Source organism: Hemitrygon akajei, chromosome 7 (assembly GCF_048418815.1).
Source record: "Hemitrygon akajei chromosome 7, sHemAka1.3, whole genome shotgun sequence".
NCBI lineage: Eukaryota > Metazoa > Chordata > Chondrichthyes > Myliobatiformes > Dasyatidae > Hemitrygon > Hemitrygon akajei.
In genome coordinates this window covers 141,320,134-141,343,049 of record NC_133130.1, presented here as the reverse complement: position 1 = coordinate 141,343,049, position 22,916 = coordinate 141,320,134, and the positions used below count along the sequence as shown (strand labels likewise).

Here is a 22,916-nt window from a genome sequence, read left to right as displayed (position 1 = left end):
GTAACAGCAGGTGCTTCTGGCTCAGCCAGGAGTGTGCTAACACACACGAGTTTATGTTCTGACACGGGGTATGTTAGTGGAAGCATCCAGGTCTTGGTGGGCCAGTTTAAGGCGATCTACAGAAATACATTCAGGTTTGCCCGTCCAACCTACAATAATAATCTTTCCACCACATTCCAAAACAGGGAACGGGCTATCATTAGGGAGCTTGAGTGGGTGTTGATATGCATCACAATGGACAAAAACAAACAAGGTCAACTGGAACCCAAGGGTGCTGTTTCCATGATGGGAGGTAAGAATAGATGTAAAAGAATTGAGTTTACTGAGGAGAGCAGAACACTTGAGATGCCAGCCATGTGGTTGTAGAGTCAGGAATAAAATCACCTGGCACCTGTAGTCCCATTGTACACCAACTCAGCTATGTGAAGGACTGCAGGTCCTCTTTTGGAACTTCTGAGCCCCATCAGGATCCACGGGAGATGACCATGCCAAGACTCGTCCCACGTGAGGGTCCTCAGAGCAGCCTTTAAGGAACAGTGAAATTGCTCACACAGGCCATTGGACTGCATGTGATACGCTGCTGTGATGCAATTTATCATCAAGATTCTGGGCCATTGTGCCCCAGCGGGGACCACGGTCAGAAGAGACATCAGACGGGGTGCAGAACTGAACAACCCAGATGTCAATGAATAGCCGAGCCTTGTCTGCAGCCGTCATCGGCGCTAGAGGGACAACTCTGGCATCTACCTTGGTAAGGAGATGCGTGGAACTGCTGTTGGGAGGTGTGGGGAGAGGGAGAGCAGAGGAGGACCAGCCAGGTCCACAGTGATGTGATCAAACCATAACTCAGGAACCTCAAAAGGTGCCAATGGTGCCAAAACATGGTTAACTTTTGCCCTGTGGTGCACCTATTCTCGCCAAATCAAATCCTATGGCCAGTTCTCTCAAGCTCCTTCTCTTGCCATCTCCCACCAAAGAAGACCTTGACCCACCTTAGTGTCCTTTGTAAAACCTCTCCCCCAGCGTCCTGACTGGATGACACATTCCTAAGCATCCCTTACCTTTAATAGTAACTCAAACAGGCTGAAAGCAAAACAGACTGCTCTTACAGAACTGCTAAAATGAAATACAGCATAGCACAAAAAATCTGAACCAGGCCATTACACAAGAGAGGAGCAACAGCTCCATGTTAAGAATAGTGCATGCATGGAATGAGCTGCTGGAGAAAGTGATTGATTTAGATACAATAACAATGTTCAAAAGACAAGTATGTGGTTAGGAAGGGTTTAGAGCAGGGGTTTCCAGCCTGGGGTCTACAGATCTCTCAGTTAATGATGTTGGTCCATGGTATAAACAAGGTTGGGAACCCCTGGTTTAGAGGGATATGGGCTAAATGGGACACCATAGTCAGCACAAATGAGTTGGGCTAAAGAGCCTGTTCTCCTGCTGTGTTACTATGACTAAAGAAGTGCATTTGAAAAGCATATCCTGGACATAATTTAAAGCTACTAAGCATTACATATGTTCAGTGGCTGGCTAGAGAAACGTCATTGAGTATCTCAAATTACAATGGAGTGCAGATTATTTGATAGGGTAGTGAGAAGATCATCAGGAACCTTAATGTTTGTGCTGTCTCTCTGCAAGAGCAATGGAACTAGTCCCATGGCTCTATTGTTTTTTTTCCCTCAAATACTGATTCATTTTATATTTGAGAGCCACAATAGAAACTGACCAGTCAGGCAGGCAATGGACTCCAGATGCTGGGTAGTCATGTGCTCTTGTTCTCACTGAAATGGTCCAGGGTATGGATTTCTGTGACTAAGTGGTCACTGAATGTGGTTATACAGATACAGTTATACAGATATGAGAACCAAAAAGGCCCTAGAATCACAATCTCTTTAGAATGTTACAGCCAAATCTGCCTCCAGCCCAACAAGGCATTCCAGAACCTAACTACCTACTCTGTAAAGAAATTTTCCATTATCATCTTTGATTCTTTGGGCAATCACCTTCCTTCATTTTGTATCCCAGGTTCTTGACCATAGGGGATCTCTACTGCTTGAAGTGTGGGAGAATGAGAGAAGTTTACAAAACCCTGAGGAGGATGAATAAGGTGGATGGTCATAGACTTTTCCCCAGGGTACAAAACTAAAGGGCACAGATACAAGATAAGAGGGGAGACCCAAGAGCTTTTTTTTAATACATACATACAGACACACGTAAACCTCTCACTGGGGTCGTGTGCAAACTTGGCTCAATAGCTAACTGCTAACAGCCACGTGACCGCGGTGAGAAGGCCACCTTTCATAAATAATATGCATCTAGGGTTGGTATGATTTGGGGTTCAGCTAAACAGGAACCTCATGATGATCCGATTAAAGGAACTTGGATTTGAGTGAATGCTGTGTAAGTACTGTCCGTACACGATTATCGGTTGGCAAGAAATAACAGATTGTACACTGCATAAAATTATAAAGTATATTTACTAATTTCAGTTTATCAAAGTCATTAAGAGAAAGAAAAGAATTAAATAAAAGTGCCCGTTACAGTTCAACGTACACATAACCATTGGAGCTCATCTCTTCCAAAGCTGGGTATAACCGTTACTCATGGCATTGAACCCTTGGTCTGCGTGAAAGCACCAGCCACAGTCCGAACTTCCCTTAAAGTCCATCTCAAACAAACTGGCCCTCCTCCTTGGAGCCATTCATCTACACAAAGCACTTCTTGCAGTGGGGACTCTCCTTCCCACAGCATTCTGCTGCATCTTCCCTTCCGTTCTGCTCTGCCAGAGACCCCAAACCAGAGTACTGTCTGTCACAAATCTCTCTCCACCCCTTTCTCTCTAGAACTTCCTCCAGATCCCATCATCCATTCAAAAGTTGAACAGCAGGGCTTCTTATCTTCAACCGAAACCAAAGCATTCTACCAGCAGGACACACTGCTTTTGCAGAAAATTGATAAAATGAAATACCTATGGCATAGCAGTAGAAATCTTAATCAGGGCATTATACACAGAAGTCAGCAAGTTCCTGAAATGAGTTGTCAGAGGAAATGATCAAGGCAGGTACAATTGCAACATTCAAGATGCATTTGCATAGGTACATGGAGAGGAAAGACTTGGATGGTTATAGGCCGAACAGGCAATTGGGATGAGCAGGAAGGATGTTATGGTTGGCATGGACCCATTGGGCTGAAGAGCCTGTTTCCATGTGTTGTATTACTTTATGACTATGACTCGAATTTCCATTTTTCCAGCCTGCGAGGCCTTCATCACTATAATACGGAGGACCCGAGCTGGACACAATATTGCAGACATGGATAAACCCAGTGTTTCATGTACTGTATTCCTTGCTATTATACTCTATAATTCATCAACTACACCATTTTGTCAGCCTAACCTGCCGTTTTCAATGTATTTCTTTTACCAATGTGACCTCTTCATCATCACCTTTTCTCATCTTCCAAGCAGAAAATAAAACTATTTCTCAGCATTAAATTTCATCTGCCATCTACCAGTTAGTGTGTCCATATCTCCTTGAAGTCTCTTCCCATCCTCAGTTTAACAACCCTCCAAATTTTGTGTCATCTGCAAATTCAGAGATAGTCGCCCACATACTGTACCTAACCAAATAATGAATTTATATAACTAAAGGCAATGGTCTTTAGCACTGGGCCTTGGGAAACTCCACTGTATGCTCACTTCCAGAAAGTAATAGCCTTCCCCATTATGTCCTGTTGCAGAGAATGAAAAATTGGCCACCACCCCTTTTACTCCAGGTCTTCACCCTGAGTAAGTCTACAATGTGGTATCTTACTGAAAGATCCACATCAAACATATTATACACATTTCACTCATTGATCTCATCAAACTCATATTAGTTTAGTTAAACTTGATTTGTCTTTAACAAATCTATATCGGTTTTTGCTAATCAATCCGAGTGACTGAATTTTTATTATTATTTTCTCCCTTGCTTCCCACGACAATCTGAAATTCAACTCATTACATCTGAAAATGGCATCACAGGCAGACAGTGGTGAAGATGGCATATAGAAACTTTTCTTCATTGTTTGGGGTACTGACTTTAAAACTTGCCAAAGTCATACTGTAGCTGTATAAAATTTTGGTCGCAAAAGGAATGTTGTGTGCAGTTCTGGCTGTCACACCACGGGAAGGTTGTGGAGGCTTTGGAGGGGGTGCAGAAAAGGTTCACTAGGTTGTTGCTTGGGCTGAAGTGTCTTAGTTTCAAGGAGAGATTGGAGAAACTTGCACTGTTTTCTCTGGAGTGCTGAAGGTTAAGTAACCTTACAGAAGTACAGTAATGAGAGAAATAGAGTAGATACGAGATATTTTCCCCAGGGTGGGAATATCAAATACTAGAGAGCATAGGTTAAAGGGGAAAGTTTATAAATGTGCAAGGCAATTTTTTTTCCCCCACACAGAGTGGAAGGTGCCTGAAATGGAGCTGCCAGGTGAGGTGGAAGAAGCAGATACAGTGGCTGTGTGTAAGAGGCTTTTAGGTAGGTACATGAATATGCAGGGAATGGAGGAATATGGTCCAATTGCAGGCAGTTGGCATTAGTTTACACTGGCATCATACGTGGTACAGACAGGGTAGGCTACCGTGCTGAGTTGTTCCATCCATAGCAGATGAAATATCCATCTATGCACCTGCATAGTTCTAGTTCTAGCATATCCAGAATCCCAGCGACATCTCTCTTTCTGAATCTCCATCAGCACCTCTTCCTTCGTAAACATGATATAAAGTACTCATTTAGATCTTAGCTGTTCCCTCTGCTTCTGTGATAATTACTTTATTCTCCCTGATCAAACTCCCTTACAACTCTTTTTGTTTGGATTCCTTTTTATACTTGCTGCTAGTCTTTTTTCTTCATGAACTCCTTTTCCCATTTCCTTTATTGCTCTTTTAAACCCTCTATAATCAGCCCTATCCTCCCTTGAGCTAAAAACTTGGCATTTGCAATGCTTCTTTAGTTCTCTTCCGTTTTACTCTCTATTCATTCATCTGGGAAGACCATAAGACATAGGAGTAGAATTAGGCCATTGATGGCTCTGGGTCTGTACTCGCTGGAATTTAGAAGGATGGGGGGTGGGAGGGGGATCTCATTGAAACCTTTTGAATGTTGAAAGGCCTAGACAGTAGATGTGAAAAGGATATTCCTTAAGGTAGGGAAGTCTAGGACAAGAGGACGCAGCCTCAGGATAGAGGGGCATCCATTTAAAATGGATGTGGAGAAATTTCTTTAGCCAGAGGGTGGTGAATTTGTTCCCACATGCCACTGTGGAGGCCGGGCTGTTGGGTGTATTTAAGGCAGAGGTTGATAGGTTCTTGGTTGGACATGGCATCAAAAGATGCTGCCATAGATACAGCCTGGCCTGCTGAGTTCTTCCAGCACTTTGTGTGTGTTGTTCAGATTAAAATGGTTCTATTATATTTTTCCAGCGCCTGATCTGTATTTATCCCACTGAAACAGGCACATTGGGAAGTACGGTAGCATAGTGGTTAGCACGCTTTACAGTACCAGGGACCAGAGTTCAATTCCCACTGCTGCCTGTAAGGAGCTTGTACATTCTTCCCAGATTTCCTCTGGGTGCTCTGGTTTCTTCCCACAGTCCAAAGATGTATCGGTTAGGTGGTTAATTGGTTGTAAATTGTCCTGTGATTAGGCTAGAGTTAAATTGGGGGTTACTGGGCAGCACGGTTCGAAGGGCCAGAATGGTCTATTCCATGCTGTGACCCATTTCCAATTGACTTTTAATTTTGGACTGGCCTGTATCCATTCCCATTTCACTTCAAAATGTTATAATCACTGTTTACGATATGTTCTCCCACTAATGCATACTCTGCTTAGCCTGGATCATTTCCAGAACTAAGTCCAGCAATGCCAGCTTCCTTGTTTGGCCACAGAAGTACTTACTAAGAACATTGTCTTGAACACCTGTCAGAATATTTTCTCCTTTTTCTCTTAAGCTGCAATCTGCAAGCCAGACAGCATCTGTAGAGAAACATTTGAGGTCAATGACAAAATCATTGATCTGAAATATTGTCTCTGATTCTGTCCTGACAAGCTGCCTCACTGGTTGTGAGTATGGATGGATGTGAAGGTAGTCTGGGAGCAATCTTCAGCTCTGTTGCTGTAATATTGTTGGGTTCAATTAGTCTGTCATAACCAGTGCTGTCAGCTACTATTTCACATTATATTGGCTTAAGATTGACTTTATGTTGTGGAGACCTTGGGAAATGTCATCCACTCAGTGAAGACATGGTGGACTGAAGAGCTTGTTCCTGTGCTTCAACTTGCTTTTTGGCATTCATGTCCTCGTTCATTGATGACACATATTTATAGAACCTCCTATTGCTTATTTGCCACCACAGTTCATGACTCTAACCTGATTATTTTGGTCACAAGTAATTAGGGAAGTGAGTTAAGGAATGTCAGATGGAATTTAACTCACACAGGTGCAAGATATGACCATGCGATACAAGAGCATAATTAGGCCACTCAGCCTATCAAATCTGCTCCTCCATTCCATCATGGCTGATGTATTATCCCTCTCAACCCATCTCCTGCCTTCGCCCCATAATTTCTGTTGCCCTTACTAATCAAGAACCTATCAACCTCCAATTTAAATAGTCCACTACTCTACTCTCTCCACCTATGACTGTGGCTAAGCACAATTCAAATGCCATCTATAAATTTGCCAACAGTTGTTGGCAGAATCATAGATAGTGACAAGGAAGTAATACCGGAATAAGATTGGCTGGTTGTGTGGTGTTGCAACAACTTTGCACTCAATATCAGTAAGACCAAAGAATTAATTAAGGAAAGAGAAGGGGAAGTCAAGACAAGACAGACCCATCCACATTGAGGGAACAGCAGTGGAAAGAGTGAGCCATTTCAAGTCCTTGGATGTCTGAAGGTCTATCCTGGGCCCAACGAATTGATACTATCATGAAGACACAACAGCAGCTATAGTTCATAAGGAGTTCCAGGAGATTTGGTATGTCACCAAAGACTAGCAAATTTCTAAGTGTACCACGGAGAACACGCTAAATGGTTGCATCACCACCTGGTATGGAGAGGCCACAGACCAGGACTGGAAAAAGCTGTGGAGGGTTGCAAACTCAGCCAGCCCCATCATGGGCACAAGCCTCCCATGAACTGAGGACAGCTTCAAAACACAGTAACTCATTAAGACCCCCATTACCCAGGACATCCTCAGAGAAGGTAGAGGAGCCTGAATACAAACTAATTATTTTAGGAACAATTTCTTTCCCTCCAACAGATGTCTAAATGGACAATAAACCAACTCATGAACACTACCTCACTATTTTTGCTCTACTTACTTAATTTAATTTTTAAATATATTTTTCTTATTGTAATTCATATTTGTATACCTTTTGCATTGTACTGCTGCAAAACAATGAATTACATGACATATGTCAGTGATATTAAACATGATTCTGATTCTGAAATTTACCCCATGATATGGCCTCCACAACTGTCTGTGGCAATGAATTTCACAATTTCACCACCCTTCGGCTAAAGAAATTCCTCTTCATTTCTGTTCTAAAGGGACATCCTTGCTTGTATTCTGAGGCTGTCTCGTCCAGTCCTAGACTAACCCCACTATAGGAAACATCCACTCTATCTAGGCTTTTCAATATTTGATATGTTTCAATGAGAATACCCCTCCCTCCATTCTTCTAAACTCCAGTGAGTACAGACCCAGAACCATCAAGTGCCCCTCTTTCATTCCTGGTATCATTTTCATGAACCTCCTCTGGACCCTTTCCAATGCCAGCACATTCCTTCTTAGTAAGGGGCCCTAAACAACTCTCAATGATCCAAGTGGGGTCTGACCAGTACCTTATAAAGCCTCTGCATTACATCTTTGATTTTATATTCTAGTCATCTTGAAATGAATGCTGATATCACTTTTACTTTCCTTACCATTGACTCAACTCTGCAAATTAACCTTTGGGCAATTCGGCACAAAGATTCACAAGTCTATTTACACCTCTGATTTGGAAATGTTCTCCCCATTTAGAAAATGGCCTACACTTTTATTGCATCTATCAAAGTGCATGGCCTTACATTTCTTTACACTGTATTCCATCTGCCACTACTTTGCCCATTCTCCTATTCTGTCTAAATCCTTCTGCATAACTCCCTGCGTCTTCAATACTTCCTTCCCCTCAATCTTTGTATCATCCACAAACTTGGCCATAAGGCTATTGATTCCATCATTTTGATAAGTTAAACAAAGGCAGGACTTAAACCACAAAAGGTAGGGCCCTAGAGAGTGTTGTAGAAGAGAGCTAGGGGTATGTGCACATAATTGCTGAAAGTGGTAATACAGATAGAGATAATAGACAATAGGAGCAGAAGTAGACCATTCGGCCCTTCGAGCCTGCACCGCCATTCTGAGATCATGGCTGATCATCTACTATCAATACCCGGTTCTTGCCTTGTCCCCATATCCCTTGATTCCCCTATCCATAAGATACCTATCTAGCTCCTTCTTGAAAGCATCCAGAGAATTGGCCTCCACTGCCTTCTGAGGCAGTGCATTCCACACCCTCACAACTCTCTGGGAGAAGAAGTTTTTCCTTAACTCCGTCCTAAATGACCTACCCCTTATTCTTAAAACATGCCCTTCGGTACTGGACTCTCCCAGCATCTGGAACATATTTCCTGCCTCTATCTTGTCCAATCCCTTAATAATCTTATATGTTGCAATCAGATCCCCTGTCAATCTCCTTAATTCCAGCGTGTACAAGCCCAGTCTCTCCAACCTCTCTGCGTAAGACAGAGAATTCTCAGGAATTAACCTTGTGAATCTACGCTGCACTTCCTCTACAGCCAGGATGTCCTTCCTTAACCCTGGAGACCAAAACTGTACACAATACTCCAGGTGTGGTCTCACCAGGGCTCTGTACAAATGCAAAAGGATTTCCTTGCTCTTGTACTCAATTCCCTTTGTAATAAAGGCCAACATTCCATTAGCCTTCTTCACTGCCTGCTGCACTTGCTCATTCACCTTCAGTGACTGATGAACAAGGACTCCTAGATCTCTTTGTATTTCTCCCTTACCTAACTCTACACCGTTCAGATAATAATCTGCCTTCCTGTTCTTACTCCCAAAGTGGATAACCTCACACTTATTCACATTAAACGTCATCTGCCAAGTATCTGCCCACTCACCCAGCCTATCCAAGTCACCCTGAATTCTCCTAACATCCTCATCACATGTCACACTGCCACCCAGCTTAGTATCATCAGCAAACTTGCTGATGTTATTCTCAATGCCTTCATCCAAATCGTTGATGTAAATCGTAAACAGCTGTGGTCCCAATACCAAGCCCTGTGGCACCCCACTAGTCACCACCTGCCATTCCGAGAAACACCCATTCACCGCTACCCTTTGCTTTCTATCTGCCAACCAGTTTTCTGTCCATGTCAATATCTTCCCCCCAATGCCATGAGCTCTGATTTTACCCACCAATCTCCTATGTGGGACCTTATCAAATGCCTTCTGAAAATCGAGGTACACTACATCCACTGGATCTCCCTTGTCTAACTTCCTGGTTACATCCTCGTAAAACTCCAATAGATTAGTCAAGCATGATTTGCCCTTGGTAAATCCATGCTGGCTCGGCCCAATCCTATCACTGCTATCTAGATATGCCACTATTTCATCTTTAGTAATGGACTCTAGCATCTTCCCCACTACTGATGTTAGGCTGACAGGACAATAGTTCTCTGTTTTCTCCCTCCCTCCTTTCTTAAAAAGTGGGATAACATTAACCATTCTCCAATCCTCAGGAACTGATCCTGAATCTAAGGAACATTGGAAAATGATTACCAATGCATCCGCAATTTCCAGAGCCACCTCCTTTAGTACCCTAGGATGCAGACCATCTGGACCTGGGGATTTGTTAGCCTTCAGTCCCATCAGTCTACTCATCACCGTTTCCTTCCTAATGTCAATCTGTTTCATTTCCTCTGTTACCATATGTCCTTGGCCCATCCATACATCTGGGAGATTGCTTGTGTCTTCCCTAGTGAAGACAGATCTAAAGTACTTACTAAATTCTTCTGCCATTTCTCTGTTTTCCATAACAATTTTACCCAATTCATTCTTCAAGGGCCCAACATTGTTCTTAACTATCTTCTTTCTCTTCACATACCTAAAAAAGCCTTTACTATCCTCCTTTATATTTCTGGCTAGCTTGCGTTCATACCTAATTTTTTCTCCCCGTATTGCCTTTTTAGTTAAGTTCTGTTGTTCCTTAAAAATTTCCCAATCATCTGTCTTCCCACTCACCTTAGCTCTGTCATACTGTTTTTTAACGCTATGCAATCTCTGACTTCCTTTGTCAACCACTGTGGCCCCTTTCCCCCCTTTGAATCCTTCCTTCTCCAGGGGATGAACTGATTTTGCACCTTGTGCATTATTCCCAAGAATACCTGCCATTGCTGTTCCACTGTCTTTTCTGCTAGGATATCCATCCAGTTAACTTTGGCCAGCTCCTCCCTCATGGCTCCATAGTCTCCTTTGTTCAACTGCAACACTGACACCTCCGATCTGCCCTTATCCTTCTCAAATTGCAGATAAAAACTTATCATATTATGGTCAATACCTCCTAATGGCTCCTTTACTTCAAGATCGCTTATCAAATCCTGTTCATTACACAACACTAAATCCAGAATAGCCTTGTCCCTGGTCGGCTCTCGTACAAGCTGTTCCAAGAATGCATCCCGTAGGCACTCTACAAACTCCCTATCCTGGGGTCCAGCACCAACCTGATTCTCCCAGTTCACTTGCATGTTGAAATCCCCCATAACTATTGCGACATTACCTTTGCCACATGCCAATGTTAACTCCCTATTCAACTTGCACCCAATATCCATGCTACTGTTTGGGGGCCCGTAGACAACACCCATTAGGGTCTTTTTGCCCTTACTGTTCCTCAGTTCTATCCACACAGACTCTACTTCTCCTGATCCTATGTCCCCCCTTGCAAAGGACTGAATCTCATTCCTCACCAACAGGGCCACCCCACCCCCTCTGCCCACATTTCTGTCCCTACGATAGCACGTATACCCTTGTACATTCATTTCCCAGGTCTGATCTCCCTGCAGCCATGTCTCCGTTATCCCAACAACATCATAGTTACCCATTCGCATCTGAGCTTCAAGCTCATCCGCCTTATTTCAGACACTTCGTGCATTCAGATATAGAATTTTTAGCCCATTTCTCCTCTCTCTGTTTAAATTGCTGCCTATTGTGCTTAACCCAGCTCCCCGAACTCCCATCAGGCTATACGCCCCTTGAATTTTGTTGTCCTTCCTAAATTTACTTATTCTTTCTGCACATTTAACTCCATGTTCCATCAGACCATCCCTCTGTACATGTGTCCTCCTTATCACTTGTTACGCCTCACCTTTCTCTACTACACACTTAATATTCCGGAATAGTGGTGAAGATGGAGTTTGGCATGCTTACCTTCATCGGTCAGGGCAATGAGCACTGGAGTTGGGATATGTTACAAAGTACAAATCATTGATGACACTATACTTGGTATTGGGCACAGTTCTGGTGGGCCAACTATTGCAAGGATGTCATGAAGCTAAAAAGGGTGCAGAAAAGGTTCACAAGGATGTCACTGGGACCAGAGGTCTTGAATTATAAGGAGAGACTGGATAGGCTGTAAATGTTTTCCCTTGCAGAATAGGATGCTAAAGGGTAACTTTACAGAGGTAAATAAAATCATGGGAGCTGCAGAAAAGCTGGATGGTTATTTTCTGTGTTTGAAACAGACCTTTCCCTTCAGAACACTCTGGAGAGAGACAAGTGTACCAACATACTCTCCATTTTCCCTGGGTGGCAACAATTTGTTGTCTTTTGCACACTGGTTGTCTGCCCCGTTAATGCAGTCTTTCATTAATTTCATTATGGTTATTGGATTTACTGAGTATGCTCACAAGAAAATGAATCTCAGGGTTGTATATGGGGACATATGTACTTTGATAGTCAATTTACTTTGAACTTTGGTTCATTTCCATTGCAACTATAAGAACATCTGCTCTTTTATTCCTCACTTTCCAACATAGAAAGGCCCCAAACTTTTGCTGGCCAAATTTTTTTTAAATTACTCCTTGGAACATGGCCAGCACAGACATGACCAGCCTTAACTGCCCATCCCTAAATGTTAGAGGTTGTGGTACACGTTGACTGGGGAATTTCACTATCTGGACTCAACAATGAAGAACTGGTGATACATTTCCAAGTCAAGATTCTGTAAACTTGGAGAACATACAATGATGTTTTAATGCACTTGCTGTTCTGGTCCTTTCTAACTGAGGTTGTGGGTTTGGGAGGTGCTATTAAAGTGGTCTAGGCACATAATTATAGTGCATGTTGTAACTGGTGTACCCTGGGGTCATAGTACAATGGTGGTGAAAAGGCTGCATATTCAAAGTTGTGTTGGGGTGCCAGTCAAGCAGGCTGGATGGTCCTGGGTGGGGTGGGGTTGGGTTGCTTGACTGTTATTGGAGCTGTACTCTCCCCGGGCAAATAGTATGTAATTATGACCTGAGCCTTGAAAAATTTAAGGGTGTCAAGAATACAAGAAGTTACTTGCAGTTAGATGCTCAGCCTCTAACCTGCTCATCATCAAACTTATGTACCTCACTCAGTTGAGTTTCTTGACAATGGTGAACCCTTTGATCAGGGGTTCCCAACATCTTTAATGCCATGGACCCCGACCATTAACTGAGAGGTCCATGGACCACAGGTTGAGAATCCCTAGATGTTGCTGTGGGGGACTTAACAATAGTAGTGCTTCCAAAAAGAAAACCTAGGCATCTTGTTGAAGATGGTAATTTCTTGGCACTTTTGAGGAGTAAATGATGCTTTCTGCTTATTAGTTACATCTGTTTCGAATGTTGAGGAGTTGTAAATAGAATTGAACATTGTCAACCTTCAGAAAATATCCCTACAACATAGGGTCAAAAGTGGGGAAATTCATTGAAGGAGGAACTGAAGATGTTAGACTTAAAACAATTTCCTAAGGAATTCCTGCAGACATATCCCACGTTGGGATGATCAGCCTCCAATAGTGACAACCATTGGTGCGTCTCCCTTTACTTCGATTTTTTAGTTAGGTCATTGTATTTGCTTTCATTAGATAGAACAGAGAGGGTGACTGCTTCACAGAACTTCAGTAACCTTGTGCTTTGTCCCCCTGTCAGGATCAACCTTCCACACTGTTAAACTAATTAACTTAGCTTCTCCCCTTCTGCTGGCACTCTTAACCCTTGCTGTCGATCACACCTGGTTGTTATATTCTTGACAATGAACAAACTCCTTCACCAATATGATATCCTGTGCCCTTGTTGTTCAATATGAAAGAGTTTGATTCATCAGGGCACTAGATGTTTCACATAGCATCAAGTTTCTTTGCCTATATTGGAGCCAATTTCACAGTGCTTCACAGAGCCACTGACTGCCAGTGGGACAGGAAAGCTAGGCAAAGGTCAAGTTCTTGGTTTGTAGACCCTTATTCCTATTTAAACATATCTCCAAATATTTATGAAGGGCTTATTTAATTCACTAAATTAAATTCTGCTGAGTTTGAACACATGTCCCATTTTTAATCCACTAATACACCGACCATTCAAAAGGAGTTTGTAGAGACATGAGAAGTATTAGGACAGTAGAGAGACTGTTTCTTTTCCCCCAGGAAGGTAATAGGCCAGTGGTGTGTTATTAAGTATATAAAATAATGAATCCTGGTTGATAAAGAGCTTTCCTTTTGTAAAGAGGTCTGGTAAAAGACAAATGTTAGAGCCAAGTTGCAGAAGTTCAGGTGGCAGGGGCAGAAAGAATATTTTGAGGCAGAAAATTTCAGATTAAAAGCGTACTTATGTGAGCACCATGACAGAACCTTGCAGAAGCTTGGAGAGGCTGAGCAACGATGTACTTACTTCCTGCACGTTTGGCTTGGACCACTTGTGAATATTGCACTCGGACTTAAGCCAAACGTCAGGCAGGGTTCAGACAGTCAAGTTCAGTTACTGATCAGCCACAAGTCAGAACAAATGTGAGCAGTAAGTAGTGCCCTGCTGTTTTTATCGACAACATTTAAAGGTGAATTGATTTTTGATGCCTTTTCACACACATGCTATAGCCAGTGTATTTTTTTATTTTAAATCAATCACATCTCTGAAAATCATAAATCATTATATTACATCTACAACCAAAAATACAAAATTTCTATCAAAATAAGCATTGCATATAACTATAATGAAATAAACTCTTCGCTAGTAGACTGTCATGTCCATAATTGAGGTGTTTTTTTAAACAACATGCTTTCTTAGCATTTGCATTAAAGGTGAGTGTTAATAAAAGAGCAACACATTTGGCCTTATGACTGGACGGTGGCAAGTTCCATTTCTTCCTTACAGTTCATTCTCTAAGTGCAAAATTGTATAGTGCATATGGAATTTCCTGGAATAACAAGTTTCACCCTGGCATCCAGATCTATGATGATGCACTCCCCTGGCTTGCCAAGCAATTTCTAAGTGTTTTTGTATGTGCACACAGAATTCATCCCTCCTTTGATAACCTTTTTGTCAGACATGCTGATCTGTGTCAAAAATCACAGAAGGCTCTATATTCAAACACTGTATGTGAATAAAATGCTTACAACTCACCCAGAGCTATAAATTTCTCCTAATAAGAATGCTGTTAGTTGGTCTTAGAGTACTTGGAGTGTGCTATTTGGAGTGTTGACTTAAGTAGAGAGAATGGTTAATTTTCTTCAAAAATTCTTCAGATCGGTCAGATGGTGTAGGCCCCTTGTGCTCGGAACTGTTAATCAAAAACGTGTAGCTCTAATGTAAACTGTCAGCTGAAGCTCTAGCTTTCTATTAATAAAAGTAGAATATATTCAAAATAGGTGTGCTGTTAGCAATTAAAACAGTAAAAATGTCAATTGCGTAGGTAGAAATCTTTTGCTCGACAATGTTTTGATCACAAAAGTCTACCCAAAAGATTAGCCTGGTTCCCTCTCCTGACGATTTTTTTTTAATTTTCCAGTGTGCTTCTCTTTTTAATTTTGTGTCACAAATCCATGGGATTACAGTAGAACATGGGCGGGAGTGGGAAAAAAGCAGAGGGTGGATGAGTAATGGCTTTACCTCATACACGTCTGCGCCTAAATAAATGACACATTAACAGGCAGTCAGCTTGCACTCAAAGTTAAACCCACCCTCAGACAGAAAAACAAACACAGTGACTATAGTCTCAAAGCGGACAATTTGGTATTAAAGTGCAGGTCAGTTTATAATAATTTCACGCATCCTTTTACACAATTATGACACTGCCTCAACTCTTAACACCAGCATTAGAACAATGCCTACCCCTCTACATCATCCCTGACCAGCTGTGGATGATCTTTGCTCTCATTCATCACCCTGAGGGAGACGGCTGCTTAACTAGGAATAAAATTGCAAATGCTGTTAGACCGCAGACTTTTGTCCAAAAACCTTGGGGGGGGGGGGGGGGGAACAGGGAGAGTACTTGAAAATAGCTTCAACATAAAGCTGCCAGACAGGTTTCTTCAATCACCTCGACCCAAGCAGGCTTTAAACCCGGGGAAAAGGAGTGCATTCTGCAAGTTTACATTTCAACTTGAAGTCTACCTTATGGAGCACCAAAGAACCAGATAACATCAAGCTAATCTAGTGCAATTGCTTGATTTCCAACTCCTCATCTAACATTTTAAACCCAATTATAATTAGGAAGCTGTAATGCGCTAGACTTTTTAAATTGCATTCCATATTCTCTGGAAACTGAAGATAAGTTACCCAGGTCTTGAGGATTCTCATTCATGGTCCATTGCCCCGAATCCCAATGAATTAAGAAACATACTTATTTGAACAATTGGGAAACTGGCATGCAACTAATGCAGCCCAGCATTTATCTCAGCACCTTTCCACATTCCTCTCACAGCTATTGTCAAATACAAGCAAAACATCTTTCTACACACAATTCAGCTAGTATGACTGGAGAACAATCTAAGTCATTAGTTTTTCTTTCCAGCTTTCTCTTTAGTAACTGCAGCATTGGAATTAGTATTGTCATTAACTGCTTCCCAGCTCTGACACATTCTAGCTCAAAGAACAGCAGCCTCCATAGCAATGGCTAAAGCAGCATGTCTTACAGACTTTCACCATTACAGCAGTGCACATGACCATTTCAGTAGACAAGAGTAAAACAGAATTTCAGGTCTCACATTTTTCCCCCATTTGAGGATCATTTTTTGTAAGATCTGGGAATAAATTTCTTATTTGTATAGGAAAGTCTGCACGAATCAACACAAAATCATCCCTTAATTAGGTGTGGCATCATACCACAAGCAGCCTAGAAGTGATTTCTGCTTCAATTCCCACACTTTTGCTCTCATTAGCAGGCATTGATATCAGGTCCAATTTACAAGGACCTTTGTACGCCGGGTACAGAACGTGTAAACCAGATTTAAATGAATCCACAAACAGAGACGAGCTTTGTCCTCGATCACTGTTTGAAGCCTCTCAAAAATCTAACATCTCACTTGAGGCATTAACATACTTTCATTCCTGAGGAGTAGCAGGTGCACAGAAAAATTCAACGCCACTCTTAACTCTTCTGAATTTAGCAACTCGCTCCCGCTGCCCAAACTAACCAGTAAAAGCATGGCACTAAACTCATTCCATAAAGAAATTCCACCTTTAAATGCAAAGCGGTTTGGCACTCTCGCAGCCTCTACGCCTCACCAGGAGGCAGTCGGAAGTCAAAAATGCCAGGATGGTTAATTACATCATTAAGGAAACTCAGACAAGCACAAAAACGAAAACAGACAAACCCTTAGACCAGTACCACCATCGGTTAAACCTGTGGCACAATGGAAGTTACAGACAAAAAGGTTCATTATATACACTTCATGATATTGCAGTCTCAAATACAACTGGAAGCAACTGCTGAGAACACAAACTAAGTTCGGTACCCAATATTCAAAGACAAAGGTGGCCAAAGCCACAAAAGACAGGACAAAATGAAATTCTCCAGTGAAGAATTGAGTAGTCAGCATCTTTCAGAATAAGCTTCAAACGTCCATTGTCTGGCAGTATCCGGGAATGATTTAGAAACAGGTCAGAGCCCTTAAAGAGCAAGTGCAAACATAGCAAACTCAGTGAGTCAGTAAAAAAATCTCTGAGCCTCAAGGCTGCCACATAAACACCGCTGTGTCTCACATGTAATCTGGAGACGGATCTCCTCGTAGGCACAGGAGATACCTGAAGGAATGTATGGAAGCAAATTGAGTCTCTCTTGAAATTAACCTTGGTCCTGGGACATGCAAGTGTGGCCCACAAAAAACAGCGATTGGGAGGGTGAGCTTTTCGAAGGGCACCTGGCCACATCTCAGGTGGCACGTGGCCTGCATTTGCCAGTCTAATCATTCCTGGCAAAGTTGTCCCAGAAAAGCACTGTTACTGTCTCTAGGTCCCATCTCCTTCTGATCAGAAGTACAGTGCTGGTTCACTACTGTAATCCGAATGGGAGCTGCTGTCTGCTGGTGTGAGCTGAGGATAAAAATGGAACAAGAGTGAGTATTGAGCATCATTAAACAACAAATAGCACTGTATAGAAGCAGACAGAGGTTAGTATAAAATGATAATACCCTTATTACATTTTCTTTTATACCCATGTGCTATCTCTGTTATTTGCTTATTTTCCTTCTTTCTGTTTCCTAGTTATTTCAATCCAATGAGTGATCTCATGTTCCCAGCATTGCCCATAGTTTTATGGCTTTTTATATTTCTATTGTCTTGCGCAACTACCAACTCTACTTCCTAACTTTGCACCATCAACAAATGTGAAGAAGCCATTCGTCATTGCCTTCATCCAAGTTACTCACATATTCTCAGGGAACGGAATTTTAAATTAGCTCAAAATCATTAGTCTTTCGTGTTTTACTTGCATAATCCCTATTTCACTATTATATCATTTGATTTTATCTTTACACATAATGCCACTCGTTTTATATCACTTTTCCCCAGCCTTCTCCCAAATGCCATTTCCGAGTTGCAAGTCCTTGTACCCACTGTCCACTGGGTTCCTGGTCCCAGTCTCTTCCAATGGTACAGTGACACCAATACAGCAGTAGGAAATTCCCTAAGAAATAAGGACATCTTCCCACACCGTTCTTTTGTCAAAAGTTCATTACACAAATTGATGTCAAGCTGAGTACATTTGGGTGTTTTCATTTAGTAATTCAGAAGATTTTAATCCGTGAGGTTCTTAAGCTGCTTATATCCGGTATTCTCCAAACAGCACCCAATGTGGACCACAGCAATGACATTTTTCCTTTAATCTTCAACACCTTTTCAAGTCTACATGAGACATCTACTCACCTGGAGCCAGATATGTAACATGGCGCAGGTGCCCATGACTTTCACACAAATCTTATAAGCACTGTTGTTTCCCAACTCCCTTTTCCCTTTCTCAATCTGAACTCTTTAGTTCTCCCAGTTCATGTCAAATTAAAATTATTAATGCTCCTTTCACTGCTGCAGCTTTATCACCCCTTTTCTTTTCCCCAGATACATCTCATTCCCAGCTTCAATCCAGTTCTCTGTGATGGCCTTCCAGCTCATCCATTTCCAGTGCCTGCACCTCTTTTTTAGGTAACCAATAATAATCAATAATCCTTCTCCCACCTACATTGGCTTAACATCCTTTCTACAACCCCATTTGTTCTTTTCACAATGACTTTACTTCAGTCCAGGTGCCTGTATTGTATGAAGTGGAACCCTAATTCTCATGCTGTCTTTCAGCTTTCTTCTTTACTTCCCTGAACAGTTTATCCTTTAAAGCAATTAACTTGCGTCTTGGGGAATAACCCTGAATTACCTTTTCTAAATTTGGAAGAGATCATCATAGTCCCTTACGAGGGAACAGGGAGGAGGTCCTGACGTGTTACTCACCTCAAAGTTTATAACTGGCTGTCACCCCATGTTACGCTGCAGAATACACATGCATATAGTTCCTGTCAATATTATGGATCCCCCTTGTTGAATCTATGGCTTATCCTCCACTAGTAACATAATGGTCACCACATCAACCAGCAGGCAAACTCCCTCACTGAACGAACTCACCATGTTGTCCTCTGTCATGGATTCGTTATTCTGCAGCAAGCTGTCCCCACTGGACAAGTTTTCATTCAGCTTCTGCTCCTGCCATGTATCAAATGGCATTGTGTGTTTAGGCGTGTAGCTCGACAGGTCTGTATCAAAGGTGGCAGGGTGAGTGGCAGGAAAGGGAAGAAGATTAAGAAATTTTTATCTTTAAGATTGTTATCAGATCATAAATGGCGAAATATCAAATCGCTAAGTTTGTTTTAAATTATCCTGTACAGTGGGTGAGATGAGATCAGCATACACATCCACTGACTGGAAGCTGCATGAAACTTTGCAAAACCCGAGGAAAAAGAACGGAACTGAAATTATATGGAAGTTCAAAAAGTGATTCAGATGTATCAATGTCAGTCTCTCATCCAGAGGGCAGCAAGTACATAAAACGTCTTTTCTGAGCTTCAACATGTACTTTCTGTGACTACTACAGGTGATAATCAAACATCAATGCTAACTTCTACTACCTACTTTACTAGAAAATCAAACACCTTAAGATTTCTAACTAAAGAGGAGAAACAGTATTCTCGACCAAAAGACAGTGGAGGCTAATTTGCTGAAAGTACATGAGGCAGAGCAACTTCTAGATGCAGAAGGCATCAGAAGGGGAGGTGGAGGTAAGAGAAAGCAGGAGTGTGGTATCTGGATACAACATCAGCCGTAATTGTACTGAACAGTGGAACTGAAAGACCAAATAACCCCATCAAAACCTATTCAAATAACTCCTGTTTTCCTACATTTAGCACTTACCCTCACCATCCAGCACAATGCTGAACCTTCTGCTGAATTAACCATATGATCTACTCTAGTAAGCATGATCTGATGTACCTGTGACTTCTGTCAGTCATAATAACATTACTTCCTCTTTTATGGTATTCGCTGCGATTTAATTTTTATTCTTAGAGGACCTCACTCTCATCTCTATCCTGTGGTGACCATAATACTTATTATAAAGAGCTGCCTTCTTGTACATTGTAATCAATAATCTACCACCAAAATAGCTCAGTTAAGACTTCTATTTCATTTTTTCTTCATTCATTGTTCTTCTTTCCATTTGCTTTTTAAATTTTGAAGACAACTAGTTCTGCATACAGTGGATTCCAGTTAATTGGGACACGTTGGGACCAGAACATTTTGGCCCAATTAAATGTCTGCCCCGATTACCCAAAATTTCATGGAAATAATTAAAAGGGTATAAAAAAGCTATTTCCATTTAACTGAGTAACAAATTATATATTTAAATGAAATACAGAACAAATTAAAACACTACCAATACACTACAATAAAACTGCATTAGTTCCTAATAGTTATCGATGGATAAATTCATCCAGTGTATGCTGCCACATTAAATGAACAAAATCAGCTCAGATACCATGTGCAGATAATGGGCTGCCTTTACTTAATGCTTCAGTCTTCATTTTCATTGTGACATTCAAGATGATTATCAATACCTTCAAATTCTCAGTAGTTCCTAATTTGTACACTCCCAGCCAGTTCTGACATCTAAGTCTAAATGCTTGAAACTACACCGAGGTAAAGAGTTTTGCATTGTCTTACTGCTTATTTCTCACCATTAGTGACAAAAAATCACTACTTTTTGAACACAAACACACACAACTGACACTTTTTAAAGCTACTTGCTCTACGCACAGTGTAGTGTCTAACAGTCATATAAGTGTAAGTGACTGATGTTAGTTTGAAACTGTTCGGCAACAGTCTCCCGTCCCGGTTAAGCGGCATGTGTCCCATATAAAAGCTGGGAATCCCTTCTATTTTCTCAATTAAGTTTTGTTCTCTAAGTTGTCCCAAATAAGCAGCTGCCCCGATTAATTGATGGCCCAATTATCTGGAATCCATTGTATTTTAAAAAGCTTGCAGTACCCCACTGTAGCCACCAGATGATGCTATTTCCACAGTTCTGCCTGGAACAAAGCTAACATGGTCTCAAATGGGCCTTTGCCATTGGTCTGAAGGAACATTCATCACGAAGACAGATATTCCAGCTATTTTCAAAGGAGAAATACATCTGGACTTGGCTTATTTTCTTTTCTACAGGACTTTATCAAACTGGGAATTTTACAATAGTATAGTGTAACCCAAATTGATTTAACTAACAGAGTTTAAGTTTTGATGTGATCTGAGCTCTTCCCTCTGGATTATGAGTTCAATTCTCAAGATTAGTGTCCAATAAAATAACTATCAACTTCTAAGCAAAATGAAGAACCAGAGTGGCTTAAAGTGAAATGGTTCCTGTTGCAATGTGAACAGTAATTCCCCTAGCAAACACACTTCCAGCCATGAAAGCCAGCAATTACTTTGCCCCACTTAAACCTATTTTTAATTTTATTGCATAAACTTGTATAATTTTGCAAATTACTGACAGAACCTTTCTGGGCAACATCAGATCATATTCAGGCAATGCTTCATCCATGATTTGTTTCCTGAACCTTGCGTTCAACATTAGTTGATCGAAGAGCTGATTGTGGACTTCAGAGAGGGTAAAACAAGGGAATGCGAATCAATCCTCGTACAGAGATCAGACGCGGAGAGAGTGAGCAATTTCAAGTTCCTTGGTGTCAAGATTTCTGAGGACTTAACCTGGTCCCAACATGTTGGTGCAGCTATAAAGAAGGCAAGACACTGGCTATATTTCATTATGAGTTTGAGGAAATTTGGTTTGTCTTCTAAAACACTTGTAAACTTCTACAGATGTACCATGGAGAACTTTCTGACTGGCTGCCTCACCGCCTGGTATGGGGGCTAGGGGAGGGGGACTACTGCAGAAAGTTGTAAAATCAGTCAGCTCCATCATGGGTACAAGTCGCCACAGTATCAAAGACATCTTCAAGGAGCAGTGCCTCAGAAAGGTAGCATCCATCATTAAGGGCCCCCACCATCCAGGACATGCCCTCTTCTCACTGCTACCATCAGGAGAGAGGTACAGACGCCTGAAGGCACAGACTCAGCGATTCAGAAACATCTTCCCCTCTGCCATCGGATTTCTAAGTGAGCTTTTGACCCCATGAACACTACCTCACTACTACTTTTTAGTTTCTGTTTTTGCACTACATATTTTAATTTACCTATTTTAAAATAAATATATGCTCTCCATAATTTTGTTTTTTTTCCAATATTTATCATGTGTTGTATTTCAACATGTGCCCGTGATATTGAACCTGATTCTGAAAGTTCCTGATTTATTCTAGATCCAAGCAGCAGTCCTGTTGTTGTATCAGCCACTTTCCCCAGGAGACTCCCTGCTCCCCAGCCTAGTTTTGTGAAGGGAACAGTAGATGTGGGTCTTATTTCCCCACTCTTCCATTACTAAAATGACTGTTCTGTACATGTCCCTCAATGAAAGGCTTTGCTGAATCAATCCTGATTACTAAAACAAATGGGAATGATGTGAAAAGGTCTGTGCTAAAGATGGGCAACACAATGCACAGTAGAGCTGTTACCTCACAGTGCCAGAGACCCAGCTGTAACCCTGACCTCGGGTGCTGTTTCTGTGGAGTTTGCATGTTCCCCTAGTGATCAAGGTCTTCTCCGGTTTCCACTCATGTTCAAAAGACACATGGGCAGGTAGTTTAATTCTCTACTGTAGAGGATTGGGAAGCTTTTAAAAACCAACAGAATGCAACTAAAAATGT

The 22,916-nt window shown here is 41.6% G+C and overlaps 1 protein-coding gene across 1 annotated transcript in view; it reads right to left on the bottom strand.

Annotated features, from left to right (window-relative positions):
* Window positions 1–14,217: 14,217 nt before the first annotated feature.
* Window positions 14,218–22,916, bottom strand: part of tprn (taperin) — a 72,061-nt gene continuing 63,362 nt past the window's right edge. Inside the window, exons 3-4 of the mRNA XM_073052148.1 lie at window positions 19,234–19,361; window positions 14,218–17,658 (exon numbers count right to left, since the gene is read on the bottom strand). Of these exons, the coding sequence (XP_072908249.1) occupies window positions 17,596–17,658; window positions 19,234–19,361 (191 nt within the window). The 3' untranslated portion in view covers window positions 14,218–17,595. The remainder of the gene's footprint in view (window positions 17,659–19,233; window positions 19,362–22,916) is intronic.